This window comes from Salmo trutta, unplaced genomic scaffold (assembly GCF_901001165.1).
Source record: "Salmo trutta unplaced genomic scaffold, fSalTru1.1, whole genome shotgun sequence".
In the NCBI taxonomy this organism is placed as follows: domain Eukaryota; kingdom Metazoa; phylum Chordata; class Actinopteri; order Salmoniformes; family Salmonidae; genus Salmo; species Salmo trutta.
This window is the reverse complement of record NW_021823371.1, coordinates 14,022-40,771: the sequence shown is the minus strand read 5'-3', so window position 1 is coordinate 40,771 and position 26,750 is coordinate 14,022. Positions and strand designations below refer to the sequence as shown.

At 42.7% G+C, this 26,750-nt stretch overlaps 1 protein-coding gene and 1 pseudogene across 1 annotated transcript; both read left to right on the top strand.

Moving 5' to 3' along the window:
• Positions 1 to 641: 641 nt before the first annotated feature.
• Positions 642 to 6,437, top strand: LOC115190462 (src-like-adapter 2). Its single transcript, XM_029748752.1, has 7 exons — positions 642 to 1,037; positions 3,908 to 4,007; positions 4,130 to 4,216; positions 4,315 to 4,418; positions 4,556 to 4,705; positions 4,897 to 5,029; positions 5,917 to 6,437. The coding sequence occupies exons 1-7, from the start codon at positions 947 to 949 to the stop codon at positions 6,038 to 6,040; spliced, it is 789 nt and encodes a 262-aa protein (XP_029604612.1). The 5' UTR covers positions 642 to 946; the 3' UTR covers positions 6,041 to 6,437.
• A 4,837-nt stretch (positions 6,438 to 11,274) lies between these two features.
• LOC115190461 (short transient receptor potential channel 4-associated protein-like) lies at positions 11,275 to 25,342 on the top strand (annotated as a pseudogene).
• The last annotated feature ends 1,408 nt before the right edge of the window (positions 25,343 to 26,750 follow it).

Sequence of the window (26,750 nt, the reverse complement as noted above, 5' to 3'; positions counted from 1 at the left end):
GCCAAAGGTGCTTCAACAAAGTACTGAGTAAAGGGTCTGAATACTTATGTAAATGTGATGTTTCGTTAAACATTTGAAAAAAAATCCCCAAAACTGTTTATGCTTCATCATTATGGGGTATTGTCTGTAGATCGATGAGGGGGAAAAAATGATTACATCTGTATTAGAATAAGGCTGTCATGTAACTAAATGTGGAAATAGTCAAGGGATCTGAATACTTTCCGAATGCTCTGTATATCAGAAATGTTAGTAAATTAGGTTTAAATGTTTGAAAGAAGTTATAAAATATATTTATTTTTTTTCTAATCATGGCACGGAGTTGTTCAATGACAGACATATTTGTTTAAAATCTATCACTTGATGGCTTAATTTCAGAGACAATCATGTTTTTTGTTGCAAAATGCTATATATCCACCTCATTATCAGAGAAATAAGTAGTACTGCCAGGTTTTACACAGTCAAATGTAACAAATAACTAAAGTTATATTTTTTGAAAAAAACTTCACAAAATACATCTGTGACGTCATTTTTAAAAAAAATACTTAAATACAGTAATATGAGATCTATATATAAACATTTACATTTTACATTCTAGTCATTCAGCAGATGCTGTTAGTCAGAGCGACTTACAGTAAGTGCATTCAACTTAAGATAGCTAGGTGAGGCATCCACATATCACAGTCAAATATACAGGATACAAACATTCCATTCTAGCTTAACAATGGATAATATAGTGTATTGCAACAAAAAAACACATCTAGTATCTATTAATAAAAAATCTGAGTAGAGTACTATTTTACACACACATGCAAACATTTCTGATAAAAAAAAACAAGTGAGAAATTGGTGGATATAGCATTTAGGAAATAATTGGCTATTAATTAATAGCTGTGATTCCCTCTAACCCACAGAGTCCTCTGGTGACCCATAAGAGCTCCACATCGCTATGGGCAGTGGGCCCAGTAAAGAGCGTCGGGGATCCAGCACTCAGGCAGCCTTGCTGGGCCAGGAAGAGCCCGCTGAGTCAGTCATACTGGGTAAGGCCTGCCCTCCCATCTCGGTCTGAGTACAGCACAGAACTCTGGGAAACAGGCCAGTACTAGCCTCTCTTGATGGGCAATGTCCTCAGATGTCAATCGTCCTGGGATTGTTTTGACTGAAACCTATAGGGAATTGGAAGAGTGCTCAACAGCCAGGTCTATTTATGTTTAAGGACAATCATTGGATAACCTGCATTTTAACTTAACTTATTTCTTCTTAAAAATGCATTGTTGGTTAAGGGCTTGTAAGTAAGCATTTCACTGTAAGGTCTACACCTGTTGTATTCAGCACATGTGACAAATACGATTTGATTTAAACATTCAGATCAAATCAATGCGACCAACATAATGCGGAATTGTTTTTGTTAATGTTCCTGCATCCATGGTGTGGTGATGCTGTTCCTATGCATCCATGGTGTGGTGATGCTGTTGCTATGCATCCATGGTGTGGTGATGCTGTTGCTATGCATCCATGGTGTGGTGATGCTGTTCCCATGCATCCATGGTGTGGTGATGCCGTTCCCATGCATCCATGGTGTGGTGATGCTGTTCCCATGCATCCATGGTGTGGTGATGCCGTTCCCATGCATCCATGGTGTGGTGATGCTGTTCCCATGCATCCATGGTGTGGTAATGCTGTTCCCATGCATCCATGGTGTGGTGATGCTGTTCCCATGCATCCATGGTGTGGTGATGCTGTTGCTATGCATCCATGGTGTGGTGATGCTGTTGCTATGCATCCATGGTGTGGTGATGCTGTTCCTATGCATCCATGGTGTGGTGATGCTGTTGCTATGCATCCATGGTGTGGTGATGCTGTTGCTATGCATCCATGGTGTGGTGATGCTGTTCCCATGCATCCATGGTGTGGTGATGCTGTTCCCATGCATCCATGGTGTGGTGATGCTGTTCCTATGCAGCCATGGTGTGGTGATGCTATTCCTATGCATCCATGGTGTGGTGATGCTGTTCCCATGCATCCATGGTGTGGTGATGCTGTTGCTATGCATCCATGGTGTGGTGATGCTGTTCCCATGCATCCATGGTGTGGTGATGCTGTTGCTATGCATCCATGGGGTGGTGATGCTGTTCCCATGCATCCATGGTGTGGTGATGCTGTTCCCATGCATCCATGGTGTGGTGATGCTGTTCCCATGCATCCATGGTGTGGTGATGCTGTTCCCATGCATCCATGGTGTGGTGATGCTGTTGATATGCATCCATGGTGTGGTGATGCTGTTGCTATGCATCCATGGTGTGGTGATGCCGTTCCTATGCATCCATGGTGTGGTGATGCCGTTGCTATGCATCCATGGTGTGGTGATGCCGTTCCTATGCATCCATGGTGTGGTGTTGCTGTTGCTATGCATCCATGGTGTGGTGATACTGTTGCTATGCATCCATGGTGTTGTGATACTGTTGCTATGCATCCATGGTGTGGTGATACTGTTGCTATGCATCCATGGTGTGTGTGATGCTGTTCCCATGCATCCATGGTGTGGTGATGCTGTTCCCATGCATCCATGGTGTGGTGATGCTGTTGCTATGCATCCATGGTGTTGTGATACTGTTGCTATGCATCCATGGTGTTGTGATACTGTTGCTATGCATCCATGGTGTGGTGATGCTGTTGATATGCATCCATGGTGTGGTGATGCTGTTGCTATGCATCCATGGTGTGGTGATGCTGTTGCTATGCATCCATGGTGTGGTGATGCCGTTCCTATGCATCCATGGTGTGGTGATGCCGTTGCTATGCATCCATGGTGTGGTGATGCCGTTCCTATGCATCCATGGTGTGGTGATGCTGTTGATATGCATCCATGGTGTGGTGATACTGTTGCTATGCATCCATGGTGTGGTGATACTGTTGCTATGCATCCATGGTGTTGTGATACTGTTGCTATGCATCCATGGTGTGGTGATACTGTTGCTATGCATCCATGGTGTGGTGATGCTGTTCCCATGCATCCATGGTGTGGTGATGCTGTTCCCATGCATCCATGGTGTGGTGATGCTGTTGCTATGCATCCATGGTGTTGTGATACTGTTGCTATGCATCCATGGTGTTGTGATACTGTTGCTATGCATCCATGGTGTTGTGATACTGTTGCTATGCATCCATGGTGTGGTGATGCCCCAGATGTTTAGATGCCTCTCTGTTAAATATGACCATAGTTGGTGTGCAAGAAAGAGGGGAAAAAAACATTCCTGGTCTTCTGTTGAACCACCAGAGCAGAGAAATGATCTTGTGCAATAACTCACTTTGCCTTTGCACTCCTTCTAAACAACACTACAAAACGTAGTCCACTCTGTTCCTAACATGTTTTACATTTGGGAACAGAACTGTATTGAGATCAAATGTTTCATCGGTGGGAAAATTTACCGAATGTCGGCCAAAGTCCATCTCGTTTCCTTCTTCTCCTGCTGCCGGCCACATGGCTTCCTCTCACTACCACATTTGGTAATGAGTGGAAACACACTTCACATTTATACATCCGGTGAAATATCTATCTCATTGTTCTATCTGTGGCTGGACTCCCTCTAGTCACCCTCTAGAAATGGTGTGAACCAGGTGACATTGAATTCCCCAAGATGTTAGTTGATGAAGATCACATCAATAATTTAGCTCAGAAAGACTGATGATCATCTAATTTTCTTAACTTGGAAGTGTCTTCCCTAACCGTGACTACTCACGTTCAAAGTGTGAAGTACAAACATACAAGTACAAAGAGATTTTATCGTATGCATGCTTTTTTTTGTTGCTTTTTCTGCTTTTTTCTCAGCATGAAAATACTGCATTGTCATGGTTTGAGGTTCTCATAGTAGACTGACACTAATCTTTCATGTATCTGTTCTGTCTACAGAGAGCAGCAAGTATATGGTAGTGTCCCTGTATAACTATCCCACTGGTCACCCAGCACACTGCCGCATCCAAGTTGGAGAGAGACTCAACGTGCTTTCAGAGTAAGAAACCATAGCCTCTACATACAACTACCATAATTACTACTACTACTACTGTGATGTGTGTTTTTCCTGTAATAACTTATGTATCTCTTGTGTTTCTGTGAATGTGCATGTCTATATAGCGAGGGGGAGTGGTGGAAGGTGAGATCCTCTGCCACAGGCAATGAGAGCTACATCCCCAGCAACTACACAGCCAAGGTGTACCACAGGTGAGTCCGCTGATCCGTCTGACTCTATTCCCCTTTGGAATCTCTATTTACATGGCTCTGTCTATATCTGACTGACTGTCTCTATGCTCTTGATCTAGGTGGCAGTATGAGGGTCTCAGCCGAGAGAAGGCTGAGGAGCTCCTGTTTCTGCCCTACAACCAGGCTGGCTCTTTTCTGGTCCGGGAGAGTGAGACCCACCCTGGTCAGTTCAGTTCACACTCCAGGCTACACATTATCAAACGCTAACAAGAACAGGGAAACAATCTTAAAAATGTAATTGATAAACCTGAAGTGATAAAAGGTTGTGACTGAAGTATGGTCTTACACTGTCCACTCTAGGTGCCAACTCCCTGTCAGTGCGTAAGAGCAGTGACCAGGATCGTCTCTCAGTCAAACACTACCGGATCCAACAACTGGAGAATGGCTGGCTCTACATCTCCCCCTGCCTCACCTTCCCCAACCTCAGAGCTCTGGTGGACCACTACTCAGGTCAGGTGCTTTAAAGCATTTACAGTGGTGTAGAAAATACTGAAAGCTGTAGTAACATCTTTTCAAGCCCCTTTGTGTCCAACCCACGCATTTGAACCGGTTAAAGCTGGGGACACTTAAAGCATCTTCATTAAATTGTAGTATTCATGTTAAGGCTGAGTTGTAACAGACTGATTGACATCTCCTTCCAGAGGTCCGTGATGGGCTATGCTGTCTGCTAGGGGAGCCCTGCTTCATCCAGGGGTCCAACAACGTTCCTGTGGTTACTGGTCCACTCCCCATGGCTGTCAGGAAGCCCACCCTCAACTGGAAAGATATGGACAGGTGAGGTCATTTACTGTTGTGGTACAGTAATATGTTGCCAGTCTCTGTGTATCCATGTCTGTCAAATCTTATACTGAACAAAAATATAAACGCAACATGTGACAATTTCAATGATTTTACTGAGTTACAGTTCATATAAGGAAATCAGTCAATTGAAATACATTTATTAGGCCATAATCTATGGATTTCACATGAGTGGGCAAGAGCACAGACATTTGGGAGCCAGGCTCAGCCAATCAGAATGTGTTTTTCCCCATACAAGGGCTTTATTACAGACAGAAATACTCCTCAGTTGGCTGGTTTCAGACAATCCCGCAGGTGAATAACCCGGGTGTGGAGGTCCTGGGCTGGCGTGTTTACACGTGGTCTGCGGTTGTGAGGCCGATTGGACATACTGCCAAATTCTCAAAAATTATGTTGGAAGCGGCTTATGGTAGAGAAATTAACATTCAATTATCTGGCAACAGCTCTGGTGGAAATGTCTGCAGTCCGCATGTCAATTGCATGTCAATTGCACACTCCCTTAAAACTTGAGACATTGTGCTGTGTGACAAAGCTGCACATTTTAGAGTGGCCTTATTGTCCCCAGCACAAGGTGCACCTGTGTAATGATCATGCTGTTTATTCAGCTTCTTGATATGCCACACCTGTCACGTGGATATATTATCTTGGCAAATGAGAAATGCTCACTAACAGGGATGTAAACAACATTGTGCTCAACATTTTTAAGAAAAAAGCTTTTTGTGCGTATGGAACATTTCTGAGATATTATATTTCAGCTCATGAAACATGGACCCAACACTTTACATGTTGCGTTTATATTTTTGTTTAGTACATATTATTTGTCAGCATTTCCTCACTAATAGGGTTTCTCTGTCTGTTTGCAGCTCCATGATTTTTGGCAAGGACAATGAGGATTCCCTGGTGAGCGAGGGATTGAAGGAGGCCATCAAATCCTACCGCTTCATGACAGAGGACTGCAAAGGCTCCAGCCACAAATGGGACAGCTGAGCATGGATCTGGCATCATAACGACAGGGAGATACTCAGACTAAAACAGACCATAAGATGGAGAGCTTCACATTAAAGCTGAGGCAATCCTGAGGACCAGACATTCTGGCCATGAACCCAATGGATCTCATTAAAGGAATGTTGTTAGGGGAACTGGAAATCACAACTCAACCACTGCAGAGAACCATGGTTCTCAAAGCTATGGTTGTAGAGTGCTCAACATTACATTGCCAAGCAGCTGAGGCCAATCTTTGCTTGGATTCATGACCAGAATAAATGTTTAGATCCTGGAGGCAGACTTTGCTAGACTTAACAGAAAGTAGTTTGAAAGTGAGATATACAGCCTTATGAAAGTGATCCCGTATCATCAATAAACAGACTATTTGGTTGGTTTTGTTGAAGTACGCTACCTTGAAAACAATTAAGGAACTGTGAGGTCTAAGAATTAGTCTGTTTGATTTATGCGTTTCCTGTCCTGAACATTAACACCTTTTAGCTGTTGCTTGTTCTCCTCCGCATCACAGTCTTGACTTTGGCACAGGAAATGGTCAAGGTGCAGTGGAAAGCACGATGGTGTTGCAGAGACAGCAGAAAGTTGAGGTAGTGGTAAAGAGCATCTCAAAGTTATGTAAAATATTATCTTATGAGGTTTCATCAGCTGAAACAATGCACTGTAGTATATATAATGTTAATATCGAGTTTCCTGATGTTTTTGGGTGGGTGGAAATTAATTTTTATTTTGTTTAACTATTCTACATTAAAATGTTGCATTCAGTGAAATATGGGGAAACTATTTGTTGATGTGTTGGTTTTTCACAAATCAGAGAATGAATAACCAAACGCATAAACGCATAAATAACCAAATACATTTCACACATGAAGTGGCAAGTATTTGGCCTATCTTTATTTACTACTGTATCTTGTCTTGTATCGCCACCTGCTGGGGGAAATGCGTAGGTCAGCAGGTTGGGGGAGACGTCAGGGACACACTCACTACACACGCGCCGTGCCTATTCAATTTACTTCCACATTATCCGTTTTGTGTGTTGTTGTTGCATTCGTTAATAATTGAATCAGTGTATAGCTGTTATCCAATACATCGGTTCTTAATGCTTAGGTTGCTGTGCGTAATTCATGTCTTTACATTGATCAACAATGTACAAAGAACAACAGTTTCACAGAGCTGGAGATGGTACGCTACAGGTGCTTTCAGAAAGTTTTCACAACGCTTGACTTTTCACATTTGGTTGTTACAGCCTGAATTTAACATTTATTACGTTGAGATTTTGTGTCACTGGCCTGCACACAATACCCCATAATGTCAAAGTGGAATTATGTTTAGACATTTTTACAAATTAATTACATATGAAAAACTGAAATGTCTTGAGACAATAAGTATTAAAGCCCTTTGTTATGGAAAGCCTAAATAAGTAAAGGAGTAAACATTTTATTAAGTAAAATAATTCCTTCATCACACCTACTGTATATTTGCACAAAATCTGTGGAACAAAAAGTTCAACATTCACCTTCTGCTACCATTTCGTTCAAGCCATCTATGTAGTATACAATTCCGTGCATACGTTGGACGATAAAAAGAAACGGAATAGAGCTAAGCATAGGCAAAATCCTAGAGGAAAATCTGGTTTAGTCTGCTGTCCAACAGAAACTGGGAGACAAATTCACCTTTCAGCAGGACATTAACCTAAACCATCAAATGTATACTGGAGTCCAAATATACACTGGAGTTGCTTACCAAGACGGCATTACATGTTCTTGAGTGGCTTAGTTACAGTTTTGACTTAAATCAGCTTGTAAATCTATGGCAAAGCTTGAAAATGGCTGTCTAGCAATACTCAACAACCAACTTGACAGAGCATGAAGAATTATTTTAAGAATAATGTGCAAATATTGTACAATCCAGGTGTGCAAAGCTCTTAGAGACTTACCCAGAAATACTCACAGCTGTAATCGCTGCCATTGACTCAGGGTGTGAATAATTATGTAAATCAGATATTTCTGTATTTCATTTTCAATAAATGTGCAAACATTTCTAAAAACATAATTCCACTTTGACATTACGGGGTATTGTTTGTAGGCCAGTGACAAAATCTAAATTTGATCCATTTTAAATTCAGGCTGTAACGCAACATGTGGAAAAAGTCAAGAGGTGTGAATCCTTTCTGAAGGCCAGTGTATATTAGTAATCTACCTCTGTTTCCTCATATCTTTCAGAACATGAAAGTTGTTAACCCCTTTCCATCTTGCATGGATTTTTCTGGGCCTGATGTTGGGCCTAATTTTTCAGTGCCTCTGTTGTTAAAAATTATAATGTGTGGGTCTGCACACCAATCAGCATGCTGACTGAGTCATCACTTAACAACTACACATGGATCACATAAATCAAGTGCTGTTTGCATGTGAAAATGTCACAGGATTCATTTGCTCCATTGTCAACATGTTTGTTGGTGGCCCTGTCTTTGATGGTATTCACAAACTAAGGAGTATGGCTCATCACAAGCTCCACAAACCCTACTGGCTTGCCAACTTCAACATGCCATCACCATGCTTCCTCCATTCCTGAAAAGTTTGGCTTTAAAGTGGCATACCAGTCTGATTTTCACCTCAATTAACACCAGATGTACTTAACAAAAGGCACATCTCAATAGGTGGTCCAGGTAAGTCATGACATAGCAAAAGTGTGTGTGTAAATTACTATTATCAGCCAATGAGATGATTCCAACGGCCTTTTCTTCAACTAGCTAAAATCCTTCTTTTAAGATGCTGAAAAGCTGCTGCATACCGTTTTGTTTGAACAATAGTAGGAGAAGAGACCACCAAATTAAGTTTTACCAACTGCCCAAGGACCAGATTAGACAAACCTTATGGTTTCAGGCCATTATGCCGCGATGATGATGGAAAGCTGTGGGCTCCAGGGAACACACATTTGTAATGGAATATTTACATAGGCGTACAGAGGCCCATTATCAGCAACCATCACTCCTGTGTTCCAATGGCACGTTGTGTTAGCTAATCCAAGTTTATCATTTTAAAAGGCTAGTTGATTATTAGAAAACCCTTTTGCAATTATGTTAGCACAACTGAAAACTGTTGTTCTGATTAGAGAAGCAATAAAACTGGCCTTCTTTAGACTAGTTGAGTATCTGGAGCATCAGCATTTGTGGGTTTGATCACAGGCTCAAAATGGCCAGAAACAAATAACTTGTGGAAGACTACCTGTAACGTTTTACCCAAGTTAAACAATTTAAAGGCAATGCTACCACATAAAGTGTCACTTTTCAACTTACCAACACCCTCCCTTACCAACAGCTTACAGCTTACCAACACCCTCCCTCTCTTTCAACATCGGCGACTACACTTATGTGCTTGAAGAAATTATAATAATGACAACATTTGTATTGTTTTGTGAGACTGTAGCCAGGGATAAACAGCAAACATATAGACATGTTCATGTCTGGGAATCTCTGCCTCTACCCCTATTACAGGGGCTGAGTCACTGGCTTACTGGTGTTCTTCCATGCCGTCCCTGGGAGGGGTGCGTTACTTGAGTGGGTTGAGTCACTGACGTGGTCTTCCTGTCTGGGTTGGCGCCCCCCCTTGGGTTGTGCCGTGGCGGAGATCTTTGGGCTATACTCGGCCTTGTCTCGGGATGGTAAGTTGGTGGTTGGAGATATCCCTCCAGTGGTGTGGGGGCTGTGCTTTGGCAAAGTGGGTGGGGTTATATCCTACCTGTTTGGCCCTGTCCGGGGGTTTCATCGGATGGGGCCACAGTGTCTCCTGACCCCTCCTGTCTCAGCCTCCAGTATTTATGCTGCAGTAGTTTATGTGTCGGGGGCTAGGATCAGTCTGTCACATCTGGAGTATTTCTCTTGTCTTTTCCGGTGTCCTGTGTGAATTTAAATATGCTCTCTCTAATTCTCTCTTTCTTTCTTTCTTTCTCTCTCTCTCGGAGGACCTGAGCCCTAGGACCATGCCTCAGGACTACCTGGATTGATGACTCCTTGCTGTCCCCAGTCCACCTGGCCGTGCTGCTGCTCCAGTTCCAACTGTTCTGCCTGCGGCTATGGAACCCTGACCTGTTCACCGGACGTGCTACCTGTCCCAGATCTGCTGTCCCAGACCTGCTGGAACCCTGACCTGTTCACCGGACGTGCTACCTGTCCCAGACCTGCTGTTTTCAACTCTCTAGAGACAGCAGGAGCGGTAGAGATACTCTCAAAGATCGGCTAGGAAAAAGCCAACTGACACTTACTCTTGTGTTACTGACTTGGTGCACCCTCGACAACTACTATGATTATTATTATTTGACCATGCTGGTCATTTATGAACATTTGAAAATCTTGGCCATGTGCTGTTATAATCTCCACCCGGCACAGCCAGAAGAGGACTGGCCACCCCTCATAGCCTGGTTCCTCTCTAGGTTTCTTCCTAGGTTTTGGCCTTTCTAGGGAGTTTTTCCTAGCCACCGTGCTTCTACACCTGCATTGCTTGCTGTTTGGGTTTTTAGGCTGAGTTTCTGTACAGCACTTTGAGATATCAGCTGATGTAAGAAGGGCTTTATAAATACATTTGATTTGATTTGATGTAACAAAGCGTTCACTGCCCACCCGCCCTGCTTCGGTGGGTCATTATCTTTCAAAACATTAAATGCGTTCTAAAATAAATCCCACACCCACTAAACTAACCCAGTATAACAATCCCCCATCCACTAAACTAACCCAGTATAACAATCCCACACTCACTAAACTAACCCAGTATAACAATCCCACACTCACTAAACTAACCCAGTATAACAATCCCACACCCACTAAACTAACCCAGTATAACAATCCCACACTCACACATCATAAACTAACCCAAATTATTACTTCACTATAGGTGTACTTATAACAATAACTATTGTAATAACTAGCTGCTACTAATACTATCCTACCACTGGGCTACAGTCATTTGGCTATTTCACTACCACTGCATTCACTATTTACTTTCACTGTAACTTTTCCACTAACGACTACTGTCCCACTACAACAAATAATAGTCACTAGTACTTGTACTTCTACAGTAATCTCCATTTTTCAACACTAGACTAACAATTTAAAAGTTTCAACTTCTTCCACCCACAACATTTTTCTGGAATAATTAGGATTTGTCGTTAGATAATTGTAGTTGCTATAACACACCATTAGGTGGTCTGTGCGAACTCTGCCGTCGACGGGCCATAACTTCCTGTTTAGACAAGCAAAAGAGGAAAAAGTATGGCGACAACAGAGCGACTCGGGCCCTCTCGGACCCGAAGAAATAGTCATAAAAACATACTTACAAGGATCAGACATGGACAAATCAGTGGCGGGGGACTTAGTCGAGGCACAGAGGTAAAAATACACGTTTAGAAATCCTTTCTAAAAGCTGAAATTATGAGGGTTTGGGACGGAGAAAACCTAGCTAGCTAGGTTGATAGCTAGCTACGTGTACTCGGTGCGCTGTGCAAACGGCTAGCTGATGTAGTGGAAGTGTATGTAGGTAGTCAGTTTATTAGCTAGCTAACTAGTTAATATGCTAGCTACTACGTTATCTACGTCACTAAGATGGCTGGCTTCCTTGTAGCGGACTGAACTGAAAATAAACTTCCTTAACCATGTCCGCTAGCTTCCTTGCTGATCACTGGAAAAGTTGTCACAGCAACCCCTCCTGGCTACAGCCATCACATTTTAAACATCAACTGGTATAGCCCCTCAAATTAGGGCAATGACTCGTGTGTGTATATCTTGTCTGTCTAATATACACTCAGAGGGGGATCGCTTATTTATGTGCTGCATTTTCCCTATCCTTGACATTTTCTTGTTCCTATGGTGTTCCCTCCTTGTCCTCAGATGTCTGAGGCCCTACTTCAAGAGAGGGACCAACAGGCCAAGTGGCATGGGATTCCAGTGATGCTGCAGAGACTGTATGACAGCAGTCACCTCAACAGTGATCTCTCCCAGATCCACTCCATTATCAAGGTGCAATAATTACTCTTCCCTGACCTCGTTGGCGCTGTAAAGCCCCTCTTTACATGCGACTGTTTCATGCTTGTTTTCCTCGTGGTTGCTGTGATGGTAATTGTTGCTGAGCTGACAGATGTTGTTCATGACGTGTTTGTGTTCTCTCTATGGTGTGGTAGGAAGTGGCATCTTGTCTCTCCATGGAGGCAATGTCGTTTGTGACAGAGGACAGGAGAACAGCACAGGAGTCCACCTCTCCCAACACATACACCTTTGACCTCTTTGGCGGCGTTGATGTGAGTCTCCAACATGTTGAAACAGAGGCATATAGAGCCAACGGTCTTGTCAGTGACCATATTTGCTGTGTCAGGGTTTTAATTTCTCCTTTGTCCTCAGTTACTAGTGGAGATTCTGATGAGACCCACCCTCACCACACAGACCAATTTCCCTAAAAGTAAGCCATATTACATTCCTATGTCATAGTTTTGCAAATGTGAGGAACCAGTTTTTTCATTCCTTCAATATATATTCTAACATATGTTCTCATTACAGTGAGTGATGACCTCGTCAAGGATTGTTTAAGTGTTCTGTACAATTGTTGTATATGTGTAAGTATCAATGCCTTAGATAAAGTGTTTGAATGCATGTAAGAAAATCAGAAATACAGAAATCCTCCCCGTATGATGCCAAACGCTGCATCATATGAAACTTACATATCTTGAAAACTTGATTGCTGACAAGCAAAACATTTTGGCACTATGTCAACAATGGACTAATGAAACAAATACCAAAAGATTGTTTTTGGGTGGAGTTTTCCTTTCACACTGTCTCACAGAGGATGATGTCCACCCTGTTTCCTTTCTTTTAGTCAGGGAAGGTTAATCATGAGCTTTTCCATCACTTTCAGATGGAAGGAGTCACTAAAAGTCTGGCATCACGAGATGACTTTGTCATGTTTTTGTTTACGCTCATGTCAAACAAGAAGACATTTTTGCAAACCGCCACATTGATTGAGGACATTCTTGGGGTCAGGAAGGTAAGGATGGCTTCAAAATGCATACTATCACTATGTCAGTCCTTACAAATTTGCAGTTACTACAGGTCATTCAAATTTGCTGAACTTTGATCAAATCAAACTGAACCTAAATGGCCAAAAGATTCACAAAAATGTTAATGAGTTGTCCCATGTCATTTCAGCAAGCTATGACACCCACCATTTTGGATGAAATGGTTTCTGTAGTTAGAAACAGATAAGAAGCATTCCAGAATAATTTTTCCTCTGCCAGTTTGAAGTGGAATGACCCCAATAACGTACGTGTACCTTCATCTTTATGCTCCAGGAGATGATCCAGCTGGAGGGCATCCCCAACCTGCCCAGTCTGGTCCAGAGCTTCAACCAGCAGCAGCTGGCCAACTTCTGCCGCATCCTGTCAGTCACCATCACTGAGCCGGACCTGGGCAACGATGACAAGCACACACTGCTGGCTAAAAACGCCCAGCAGAAGACCAACCTCTGCCCTTCCCACTCTGAAGTCAACCAGGGTAAGACAGCTCTCACCATCAGACCAGGGAGAGAGAATGGAAGGTGTTGTCACATAGAATGATGCTTCATATGACTAGTATTTAATGAAGAAATCCTTGCAAATTACTTGTCCCTCTATTGCTCAGCGATGAATGAGATTAAAAAATGATGGATTTGTACTCCTCAATGTTTCCTTAGGACTCAGTTAAAGGGGCAATCTGCAGTAGCTACATCCATTTTTGGACTTAATGATTAATGATATATACCTATTGATTATTTGAGAATATAACTTATAAATGCCTCATAAGCTTAGTTCAACTTCGTACCCCATCAGAACCCAAAATATAAGATGGTTTACAAACATTGGAGTAAAACAAAGTATAATTTTGATATCAAGGATGGTCAGTCCTTGCATCCATAGCTCTGTTTATGAATTTTAGAGTGGTTGCATTTCTCCAGCCCCATGCTGCAGCTTTTTAGTGAAACAGTGACGGGGGAGTACGCTTTGTTATTGTTTTGACTGCTGATTGCCACTTTAATGGGAAACAGTAAATTCATAATAAAATCTGTTCTATCGCTGTGCTCAGGGGTTAAAGTTCTCAGTGACGTTTTGGGGGGGGGGAAATTATTATTTTGTTTTAAAGAAACACTGAAGACCACACTTGAACGTCTACAACTAGATGGACATATATAGTTTCAAATAACTGCCCTTTGTTTTGACAAACAAATCAGTCCTAAAAACAATCTGCGATGTCCTCCGTTGAGTTTGGAAATCCTGATGTGGCACGCGAGCTGAGATGAACTTAATTTTCAGTCATTCATGGGATTTATTTTGATTTAACCCCTGTGTGCATCAGTGGCCCTGCTGAACATCCCGGGCTTCATTGAGCGGCTGTGTAAGCTGGCTACCAGGAAGGTGTCTGAGGCCTCGGGGGCATCCAGCCTGCTACTGGAGCTTCAAGACTGGTACACCTTGCTGGACAACGCCCTGGTGCTGGACGCTCTTATGCAAATGGCCACAGAGGATGCCGAGCAGAGCAGCACAGGTCAGACCAGTAGATAATACATGCACTCTCCCTCACACACATACCATGCTCCGGTCATCTGAGATATACTGACGGTATAACGGACCGTTGTTCACTGTTTTCTTACATCAGTAATACGGTTCAGAATGTGACCCACTTTACAGTCACGTGATGTCATAGTCTTCAGGGATGTAAACGCATCACTTTTGGTCGTTTTGATTTCAAAGTGAAAAAAAAACTAATCTGACAAAGTGCAGAGTGTATCACCCATTGGGCTATAAAAGAAAGGCACAAACAGATCTCCTGTGTGATCACTAAACGGTGTATAATAATGGTGTCATAGACTTTTCTCTCTGTTACCGCACGGCAAGTGGTATCGGAGCGCCACGTCTAGGACCAAAAGGCTCCTTAACAGCTTCTACCCGCAATCCATAAGACTGCTGAACAATTAATCAAGTGGCCACCGGAATATTTACATTGACCCCCCCCATTTGTTTTTACACTGCTGCTACTCTGTTTATTGTTTACTGTTTATTATCTATGCAGTCACTTCACTTCTACCTACATGTATAAATTACCTTGACTAACCTGTACCCCACACATTGACTCGTTACCGGTACCCCTATATATAGCCTCGTTATTGTTATTTTGTATTTTTTTTACTTTAGTTTATTTAGTAAATATTTTCTACATCTATTTCTTGAACTACGTTGTTGGTTAAGGGCTTGTAACTAAGCGTTTCACTGTAATGTCTACACCTGTTGTATTCGGCGCATGTGACAAATAACATTTGAATTGATATGTTTCTCATATCGAAATGAATGGCTGAGCAAAAATCAAATCAAAATCAAATTTTATTAGTCACATGCGCCGAATACAACAGGTGAAATGCTTACAGTGAAATGCTTACTTACGAGCCCCTAACCAACAGTGCAGTTTAAAAAAAAATACAGATAAGAATAAGAGATAAATGTAACAGAATACATCCCTACGCATTCTACAAATAGATGATCAGAGTGATGTCATATCAGAATGAGTGCTTCATCATCCAATGTTTGAGCAGCCAGCCACATCACCTAACCAGCCATTAGCCTACTCAGTTGTGGGCAGACAGCATCATCCCCTAACCAGCCATTAGCCCACTCAGTTGTGGGCAGACAGCATCATCCCCTAACCAGCCATTAGCCTACTCAGTTGTGGGCAGACAGCATCATCCCCTAACCAGCCATTAGTTTACTCAGCTGTGGACAGACAGCATCATCCCCTAACCAGCCATTAGCCTACTCAGTTGTGGGCAGACAGCATCATCCCCTAACCAGCCATTAGCCCACTCAGCTGTGGACAGACAGCATCATCCCCTAACCAGCCATTAGTTTACTCAGCTGCTTCTCTCCATCCGTTCTTTCTGCGCATCTCCCATCAGTTTTAAAATGTTATTTAGCCATGATGTTGGGCTGGGGTTGTGCAGACAGTGACAGGGTTTCTGTTACATTTGTTTAATTATTGGAGTGGCTCACAGAGCGAGCGTATTGAATACATATCTTTTAATAGCTTCTGTAAGAACAAGCAGGCCAGTCTGACTAGGCTGAGTGCCATAGAGGAAAACCAGAGCACAGAGACAGTCATTCTTGTGCCTTTACATCACTGAAAACTACCAGTTTCTAGCCCAAACCTCCAGAACTACCCTCTTCCCTTTTCTACCTCGAATTGTCTCACATTTTATATTTCTAAACTACTCGAGGGCTACTCGAACAACCTTCTTTAGTCATGTTACCTGGATAGCTAACTAATAACAAGGTACATTGGATTTAACAGAATTTTTTTTGTCACCTTTTTGGGCCCCTCATCAGTTAGCATCCTTGAATGTTAATGTATTTCCATACACTCTGCTGTTTCTTTCTCAGAGTCGCCAGACGAGAGCTCTCTGGTCACCAGTCCTCTCAGGCACAGTCTGCCCCAGTCCATGAAGATCGTCCATGAGATCATGTACAAGGTGGAGGTTCTCTATGTGCTCTGTGTGCTCCTCATAGGCCGCCAGAGGAACCAGGTAAGACGGATAGCTGGACTTTAGTTTACAACAGGAAATGGCTTCAATCAGTAACTGAGCTTGTAAAGTTTTTCCACTGTGCTTCTGCCTCTGCATTCCTTGCCTTTTGTGGTTTTAGGTTGGTTGTCTGTTAAGTACTTTGAGACAACTGCTGATGTAAGGTTAAGCAGTAAGTCCTGAGGTGGGGGTGGTATATGGCCAATATACCCCAGCTAAGGGCTGTTCTTAGATGAGATGCAACGTGTAGTGCCTGGATACAGCATTTAGCCGTGGTATATTGGCCATATACCACAAACCCTGAGGTGTCTTATTGCTATTATAAACTGGTTACCAACGAAATTAGACCAATTTAAAAGAACCTGTTTTGACATACCTGTGGTCTACGGTCTGGGCGTTCTAGAATCCATTTGATTGTAAATATATGGTGCCTTGTAAACAGGTTCACAGAATGCTTGCAGAGTTCAAACTGATTCCAGGACTCAACAACCTGTTTGACAAGCTGATCTGGAGAAAGCAGACGTCCACCCACGTCCTCCACGGCCAGAACCAGAACTGTGACTGCAGCCCGGTAAGAAGACCTCTCTGCTCTGGGAATGGGCTCAATGGCGCTGTAACACTAAGCACCTCTATTGCAGTACTCACTGGTCTTCCTCTCTCGATCTCACTCACACAGGAGATCTCCTTTAAAATCCAGTTTCTACGACTACTTCAGAGTTTCAGCGACCATCATGAGTGAGTTCAGTACAGACAGTATGATTTAAACTGTATTTCTGTGGAATTAGACATATAATCTGGTACTGAGTTTGATACCATCATGTTCAGTGACTCTGTCATTTGTCTGGTCTTTCCTCCTCTCAGGAACAAGTATCTCCTCTTGAATGCTCAGGAGCTGAATGAGCTCAGTGCCATCTCTCTGAAGGCCAACATCCCTGAGGTGGAGGCTCTCGTCAACACGGACAGGTAGGGCTCTTAGTTAGGCAGGGGATAGGGATGGAGGTCATTTGGTGTTTCTGAATTTGACAAATCCTCCATTGCGTTGGATATTTTCTCTCTTCTATATAGAAATCTAATCTGTGATGGTAAAAAGGGCCTCCTGACACGGCTACTTTCAGTCATGAAGAAAGAACCGGCCGAATCCTCATTCAGGTGTGTGTGTGTTGACTCCAGGAGTTAATGAGTGAAACGTCATCAGGTACAGAAGAGAGGAAGACGAGTGTTAAACCCCTGTTGTCTGTAGGTTCTGGCAGGCGAGGGCGGTGGAGAGCTTCCTGAGAGGATCCACCTCCTACGCTGACCAGGTGTTCCTGCTCAAGAGAGGCCTGCTGGAGGTACGGAGGCTGTTGCCAAGCCAGTGAAGCCACACACACCTATGATAGAACCGCCTTCAAGTCTTCATTTAAAACCTCCCATTAAATCCCCCTCCTCTGTCCTTCCAGCACATCCTGTTCTGCATCATAGACAGCGGCTGTAAGTCCCGGGATGTGCTGCAGAGTTACTTTGACCTTCTGGGGGAACTCATGAAGTTCAACATCGACTCCTTCAAGAGGTTTAACAAATACGTCAACACAGAGGAGAAGGTAGGACACTGCCCAGGGGAGAGGCACTGAATGAGGATCAGACCGACGGAAAGGGAGTGCGGACCATTTTCTAGCTTAACCCTAGAGATCACTTCCTTAATACATGTTTCATTTCTGCTTCCTGTGTTAGTTCCAGACGTTCATGACCCAGATCAACAGCTCTCTAGTGGACTCCAACATGCTGGTGCGCTGTATAATTCTGTCCCTGGACCGCTTCGAGAGCCAGGACTGACGATGTGAGAGGTATGTCCATGGAAAATAGTCTTAGGCCTACCGGTGAACACGTTTGTGGCTATAGAAACGTGTTAACCCTCGAGTCGATTCACACACCGGTGCGTCAATCTAAGTGGTGGTCTCCGTTTTGCTCTACGACCCCCACAAGTGTCGGGATTCATCTGAAGTCGGTACCATCGATGTGCCAACTTCTGTTTGTAGCGTCCGAACCGTTAGGGTTACAAACTAACTCAAAACATTATGGTGTTCTCCGTTTTGCTCTACAATCCCCCCACAAGTGTCACGGGACTTGTCTGAAGGTTACCAGTACCAGTTTTAAAAAGTTGATGGAAGTATGAAGGTCATTTTGTGGCAACCTAAAAAAAGGAGTTAAATGTTGTTGTTTTTTTATATATACACACACACACACACACACACACACACACACACACACACACAGAGTGGTGGGAAAAGTACCTAATTTTCATACTTGAGTAAAGATAACCTAATAGAAAATGATACTTCAGTAAAAGGTTTTAAACATACTTAAGTATATTTTAGCAATTACATTTACTTTTGATCCTTAAGTATCAAAAGTATAAATCATTTCACATTCCTTTATATTTTCTTGTTTTTTAAGTTTACGGATAGATAGGGGCACACTCGGACATTATTTACAAACAAAGCATTTGTGTTTAGTGAGTCTGCCAGATCAGATGCATTAGGGATGACCGGGGATGTTCTCTGTTTAGTGAGTCTGCCAGATCAGAGGCAGTAGGGATGACCGGGGATGTTCTCTGTTTAGTGAGTCTGCCAGATCAGAGGCAGTAGGGATGACCGGGGATGTTCTCTGTTTAGTGAGTCTGCCAGATCAGAGGCAGTAGGGATGACCAGGGATGTTCTCTGTTTAGTGAGTCTGCCAGATCAGAGGCAGTAGGGATGACCAGGGATGTTCTCTGTTTAGTGAGTCCTCCAGATCAGAGGCAGTAGGGATGACCAGGGATGTTCTCTGTTTAGTGAGTCTGCCAGATCAGAGTCAGTAAGGATGGAGTCTGCCAGATCAGAGGCAGTAGGGATGACCGGGGATGTTCTCTGTTCAGTGAGTCTGCCAGATCAGAGGCAGTAGGGATGACCGGGGATGTTCTCTGTTTAGTGAGTCTGCCAGATCAGAGGCAGTAGGGATGACCAGGGATGTTCTCTTGACAAGTATGTGAATTTGACCATTTTCCTGTCCTGCCAAGCATTCAAAATGTAACAAGTACTTTTGGGTGTCAGGGAAAATGTATGGAGTAAAAAGTACATTATTTTCTTTAGGAATGTAGTGAAGTAAAAGTAAAAAATATAAATGGTTAAAGTACAGACCCCCAAAAAATGACAAGTTTGGACACACCTACTCATTCAATTTTTTAATTTTTTTTTTACTATTTTCTACATTGTAGGTATAATAGTGAAGACAAACTATGAAATAACCAATGGAATCATGTAGTAACCAATAAAGTGTTAAACAAATCAAAATATATTTGAGATTTGAGATTCTTCAAAGTAGCCACCCTTTGCCTTGATGACAGCTTTGCACACTCTTGACAAACTGGTTTTTAGAAATGTTTGCTAATTGATATATAAAATAAATAAATAAATCACATTTACATAAGTATTCAGACCCTTTACTCAGTACTTTATTGAAGCAACTTTGGCAGCGATTACAGCATCTTCTTGGGTATGACACTACAAACTTGGCACACCTGTATTTGGGGAATTTCTCCCATTCTTCTCTGCAGATCGTCTCAAGTAGAGGTCGACCTATTATGATTTTTCACCGCCGATACCGATTATTGGAGGACCCAAAAAACCAATACCAATTAATCAGCCGATTTTATTATTATGTTTTTTTGTAATAATGACAATTACAACAATACTGAATGAACACTTATTTTAACTTAATATAATACATCAATAAAATCAATTTAGCCTCAAATAAATAATGAAACATGTTCAATTTGGTTTAAATAATGCAAAAACAAAGTGTTGGTCCCGTGTGGCTCAGTTGGTAGAGCATGGTGTTTGCAACGCCAGGGTTGTGGGTTCGATTCCCACGGGGGACCAGTACGGGGGAAAAAATGTATGAAATGTATGCATTCACTACTGTAAGTCGCTCTGGATAAGAGCGTCTGCTAAATGACTAAAATGTAAATGTAAAATGAGAAGAAAGTAAAAGTGCAATATGTGCCATGTAAAAAAGCTAACGTTTAAGTTCCTTGCTCAGAACATGAGAACATATGAAAGCTGGTGCTTCCTTTTAACATGAGTCTTCAATATTCCCAGGTAGATGTTTTAGGTTGTAGTTATTATAGGAATTATAGGACTATTTCTCTCTATACCATTTGTATTTCATATACCTTTGACTATTGGATGTTCTTATAGGCACTTTAGTATTGCCAGTGTAACAGTATAGCTTCCGTTCCTCTCCTCGCTCCTACCTGGGCTCAAACCAGGAACACATCGAAAACAGCCACCCTCGAAGCAGCGTTACCCATGTAGAGCAAGGGAAACAACTACTCCAAGTCTCAGAGCGAGTGACGTTTGAAACGCTATTAGCGCGCACCCGGCTAACTAGTTAGCCATTTCACATCGGTTACAACAGCCTAATCTTGGGAGTTGACAGGCTTGAAGTCATAAACAGCGCAATGCATTGCGAAGGGCTGTTTGAATGAATGCTTACGAGCCTGCTGCTGCCTACCATCGCTCAGTCAGACTGCTCTATCAAATCATAGACTTAATTATAACATAATAACACACAGAAATACGAGCCTTAGGTCATTAATATGGTTGAATCCGGAAACTATCATCTCGAAAACAAAACGTTATTCCTGTTACATTGCACAACCTTCAATGTTATGTCATAATTACTTAAAATTCTGGCAAATTAGTTCGCAACGAGCCAGGCGGCCCAAACTGTTGCATATACCCTGACTGCGTGCAATGAAAAAGCAAAATGACACAATTTCACCTGGTTAATATTGCCTGCTAAACTGGATTTCTTTTAGCTAAATATGCAGGTTTAAAAATATATACTTCTGTGTATTGATTTTAAGAAAGGCATTGATGTTTATGGTTAGGTACAGTCGTGCAACGATTGTGCTTTTTTCGCAAATGCGCTTTTTTAAAATCATCTCCCGTTTGGCGAAGTCGGCTGTCTTTGTTAGGAAGAAATAGTCTTCACAGTTCGCAACGAGCCAGGCGGCCCAAACTGCTGCATATACCCTGACTCTGTTTGCAAGAGAAGTGACACATTTTCCCTAGTTAAAATAAATTCATGTTAGCAGGCAATATTAACTAAATATGCAGGTTTAAAAATATATACTTGTGTATTGATTTTAAGAAAGGCATTGATGTTTATGGTTGGAGCAAAGTGTACCTAAGCGATTATATGCAATGCAGCACAGGCTAGATAACTACACATGGTTGATGATATTACTAGTTTAACTAGTGATTATGATTGATTGTTTTTTATAAGTTTAATGCTAGCTAGCAACTTACCTTGGCTTCTTACTGCAGTCGCGTAACAGGCAGGCTCCTCATGGAGTGCAATGTAAAGCAGGTGGTTAGAGCGTTGGACTAGTTAACCGTAAGGTTGCAAGATTGAATCCCCTAGCTGACAAGGTAAAAATCTGTCGTTCTGCCCCTGAACAAGGCAGTTAACCCACCGTTCCTACGCCGTCATTGAAAATAAGAATGTGTTTTTAACTGACTTGCCTAGTTAAATAAAGGTCAACATTTTTTTTTAATAAATAAATAAAAAAACGGCCAAATCGGCGTCCAAAAATACAGATTTCCGATTGTTATGAAAACTTGAAATCGGTCCTAATTAATCGGCCATTCCGATTAATCGGTCGACCTCTAGTCTCAAGCTATGTCAAGTTGGATGGGGAGCGTCACTGCAGTTATTTTTAGGCCTCTCCAGAGCTGTTCGATTGGGTTGATGTCCGGGCTCTGGCTGGGCCACTCAAGGACATTCAGAGACTTGTCCCGAAGCCACTCCTGCATTGTCTTGGCTGTGTGCTTAGTTCAAATAGTTCAATCTTGGTTTCATCAGACCATAGAATCTTAGCTGACTTTTGGCAAACTCCAAGAGGGCTGTCATGTGCCTTTTCATGGAGGAGTGGCTTCCCTCTGGCCACTCTACCATAAAGGCCTGATTGGTGGAGTGCTCCAGAGATGGTTGTCCTTCTGGAAGGTTCTCCCATCTCCACAGAGGAACTCTAGAGCTCTGTCAGTGACCATTGGGTTCTTGGTCATCTCCCTTCTCCCCCGATTGCTCAGTTTGGCCAGGCAGCCAGCTCTAGGAAGAGTCTTGGTAGTTCCATACTTCTTCCATTTAAGAATGATGGAGGCCACTGTTCTTGGGGACCTTCAATGCTGCAGAAATGTTTTGCTACCCTTCCCCAGATCTGTGCCTCGACACAATTCTGTCTCGGAGCTCTACGGACAATTCCTTCGACCTCATGGCTTAGTTTTTGCTCTGACATGTACTGTAAGCTGTGGGACCTTTTTATATAGACAGGTGTGTGCCTTTCCAAATCATGCCCATCAATTAGATTTACCACAATCAAGTTGTAGAAACATCTCAAGGATGATCAATGGAAACAGGATGCACCTGAGCTCCATTTCGAGACTCATAGCGAAGGGTCTGAATACTTATGTAAATAAGATATTTCTGTTTTATTTTATTTATTTATTTATTCCATTTTAGAATAAGGCAGTAACGTAATAATGTGGAAAATATATATAATATATTCCACATTTTGTTACGTTACTGCCTTATTCTAAAATGTATATCCTCATCAATCTACACACAATACCCCATAATGACAAAGCGGAAAACAGGTTTATAAATGGTAGCAATTTTTGTTGTTGCTGAAAATAAAAATGCTCAGGATATATTTCCTGATCTCCTAGATATAGGACAGACACGTCAAGACCTTGTTACTTATGATTTATTTTTGAACTGTTGCCATCTTATGAATGTGTTATTCAATGTGTTTCTAAAGGCCAAAATGTATATTTTATTAAATAATTCTAAATCCAATAGCTAAATAACTCTCTGTCACTGTCTGTCTGTCACTGTCTCTGTCTGTCACTGTCTCTGTCTCTCTGTCTGTCACTGTCTCTGTCTGTCACTGTCTGTCACTCTGTCTCTCTGTTTCACTGTCTCTCTCTGTTTCACCGTCTCTCTGTCTCTCTCTGTTTCACTGTCTCTCTGTCTCTCTCTGTTTCACCGTCTCTCTGTCTCTCTCTGTTTCACCGTCTCTGTCTCTCTCTGTCTCTCTCTGTCACTGTCTCTGTCTCTCTCTGTCACTGTCTCTCCTCTGTCTCTGTCTCTGTCACTGTCTCTGTCTCTCTCTGTCTCTGTCTCTCTCTGTCACTGTCACTGTCTCTGTCTCTGTCTCTCTCTGTCACTGTCTCTGTCTCTCTCTGTCACTGTCTCTGTCTCTCTCTGTCACTGTCTCTGTCTGTCTGTCTGTCTGTCTGTCTGTCTGTCTGTCTGTCTGTCTGTCTGTCTGTCTGTCTGTCTGTCTGTCTGTCTGTCTGTCTGTCTGTCTGTCTGTCTGTCTGTCTGTCTGTCTGTCTGTCTGTCTGTGTCTGCCCTGTAGTTGTGGAGGTGCTGTCAGAGTGCAGTCTGTTGTCCTACATGGTCCGCGTGGAGAACAGACTAACCATCCTCTTCAGACTCGTCAACATCATCAACGTGCAGACGCTCACGCAGGCAAGGAAAGCCCCTATCCCATCGTCTGTCAGGTTTACTGTAATACTAATGACTGTCATGGCATCCTATCTATCATAGACTTTACATTCCTCTATTTCTTGTTTCTCATATTGAGACATACACTTGTCTGGATCATCTACATGTTAACGGACTGTGATCCTTTCCCTTCTGTTTGATGGTGGCTGGGCCCTACCAATGTTAGGAGAATGTGAGCTGTCTGAACACCAGCCTGGTGGTATTGATGCTGGCCAGGAGACGGGGCAAGCTGTCCTTCTACCTCAACGCCCTGAGAGAGAAGGAGTACACTGAGAAATACCCCGGCTGCCTGCTCAACAACTTCCACAACCTGCTGCGCTTTTGGCAGCGCCACTACCTCAACAAGGACAAGGATAGCACCTGTCTGGAGAACGTGAGTGTCCTCCCCAATGAGCTCACACACACACACACCGTTGTTACTTGAATGCTGCCTACTCTATGGTGGTAATTCTTTATTAGGTTACCTGTACACTAAACCATGCTCTGTCCTATTGTGGTTGACTGACTTACTGTTGTATGAGAGAACACATTTCTGTTGAATGCATTCAGTTGTGCAACTGACTAGATATCCCTTTTCCCTTTCTATATCATTCTCTCCTATCACTCTCCAATCATTCTCTCTCTCTCTCTCTCTCCTACCATTCTCTCCCCTCGTACCATTCTCTCTCTCTCTCTCCTACCATTCTCTCCCCTCGTACCATTCTCTCTCTCTCTCTCTCCTACCATTCTCTCCCCTCGTACCATTCTCTCTCTCTCTCTCTCTCTCCTACCATTCTCTCCCCTCGTACCATTCTCTCTCTCTCTCTCTCTCTCTCCTACCATTCTCTCCCCTCGTACCATTCTCTCTCTCTCTCTCTCTCCTACCATTCTCTCCCCTCGTACCATTTTCTCTCTCTCTCTCTCCCTCCCTCCTATCTGCAACAGAGCTCCTGTATCCTCTTCACCTATTGGAAGGAGACGGTGTCGGTTCTGTTGGACTCAGACCGAACTTCACTATGTGCCATAGCCAGCTACATCGATGAGGCCCTACATGGATCTGGGAAGAGACTTTCTGGAAGTTTAGTCCCTGGAAAAAGAGGAGAGGCATTGTCTCAATCACCTGAAGACTGAACAGATCTGAGCGCTCACTTCTTCACATAGCTGTTATTCAGGGATCCATCGGTGTACAGAATGACTGTGCACAGTTTTGGGCATGTGTATGTATTTTTGTGTGTGTGTGTGTGTGTGTGTGTGTGTGGATATGCTTTAGTGGGTGTGTGAGTATTGGCTGTAGGAGTGGATGCGTATGCTTGTGTCACGTGTGTCTCTACCAGTGGAGGCTGGTGAGAGGAGCTATAGGAGGACGAGCTCATTGTAATGGCTGGAATGGAATAAATGGGTTGGGTCAAACGTGGTTTCCATATGTTTGTGTTTGATACCGTTCCATGTCTTCCATCCAGCCATTACAATGAGCCTGTCCTCCTACAGCTCCTCCCACCAGCCTCCTCTAGTGTATAGCTGTGTTGGGGTGTGTCACATGCTGGAGTTTCCATTCTGTTTTATCTGTGGGGAAAACAGTCAGCCAATCAGCAGCCTTTCACTAACAGAAGGGAGATGATTTCTCGAACCCGGTTGTCACTAGTTACCACAGCCACAAAGTCATAACCCCTACCTATTTCTCTCATTTCTATTCTTAAAATGTGATTTCAAACCGGACCTTAACCACACTGCTAACCTTATGTCTAATCTTAAATTAGGACTAAAATGCAAATTTTTGTTTATATTAATTATATGATATAGCCCATTTAGTCTTTGTGGCTGTGGTAACTAGTGGAAACCCTCCTACACTCTGGCAAAAAAAACGACGGTCCAACTTCATATTGAGTGGTGCCAAAACTCTGCATTTACATGGTAATTACACCGGTCAGATATAGTGGGTACATTTACAGGGTTAGTACTTACAACTGGTATGCCTGTTTTGATGTTAGTGTAATAGTCAAACACGAAGGAGATGTTTTAACACAATCAATTTGAATTTGTTTGCAGATATAAAGCATGTTAAATACATTTTGTTGTGCAGTCAACGCAATGTGTAAGTACACCAACTGAGAAAAGAACATTACTCTGTATCTAACGGTATGTAATTACTATGTCAACATGTTTTAGGGACATTTAATACAAGTGGGACCAAAACATTGATATTATAAGGGACAAGCAATTGTGTTATTTTGGTGGTCTAAAAAGGGATATTTAAAGAAATGATCCATGTAAATGATAAAGTATTTAGGTGAAGGACAAGGTCGACACAAGGCTCTGGAACATGGACTCGCCAGAAGAATGAATGTCTTGGGTTCGACAACACAGAGGAGTCCTGACTGGTAACGTTAGGAAAGATGCTTAACTTATGGCATGAGGATATGAGACTGTCCCTGTTTCAGAGTGTGTATGTGACTTATGTCTGAGCTCTTCTCAGACAGTGAGTGAGAGTATGTGTGTAGTCATCTAATACACAGGTAAGTATCTGTAACTTCACTTTGTAAAGCGAATGA

Bases quoted from the DNA above. Each gene is read 5' to 3' on its own strand.
- LOC115190462 (XM_029748752.1), top strand. From the start codon at position 947: ATGGGCAGTGGGCCCAGTAAAGAGCGTCGGGGATCCAGCACTCAGGCA. The intron at 1,038-3,907 runs GTAAGGCCTGCC...TTCTGTCTACAG, and splicing joins CGCTGAGTCAGTCATACTGG to AGAGCAGCAAGTATATGGTA. The intron at 4,008-4,129 runs GTAAGAAACCAT...ATGTCTATATAG, and splicing joins AGACTCAACGTGCTTTCAGA to CGAGGGGGAGTGGTGGAAGG.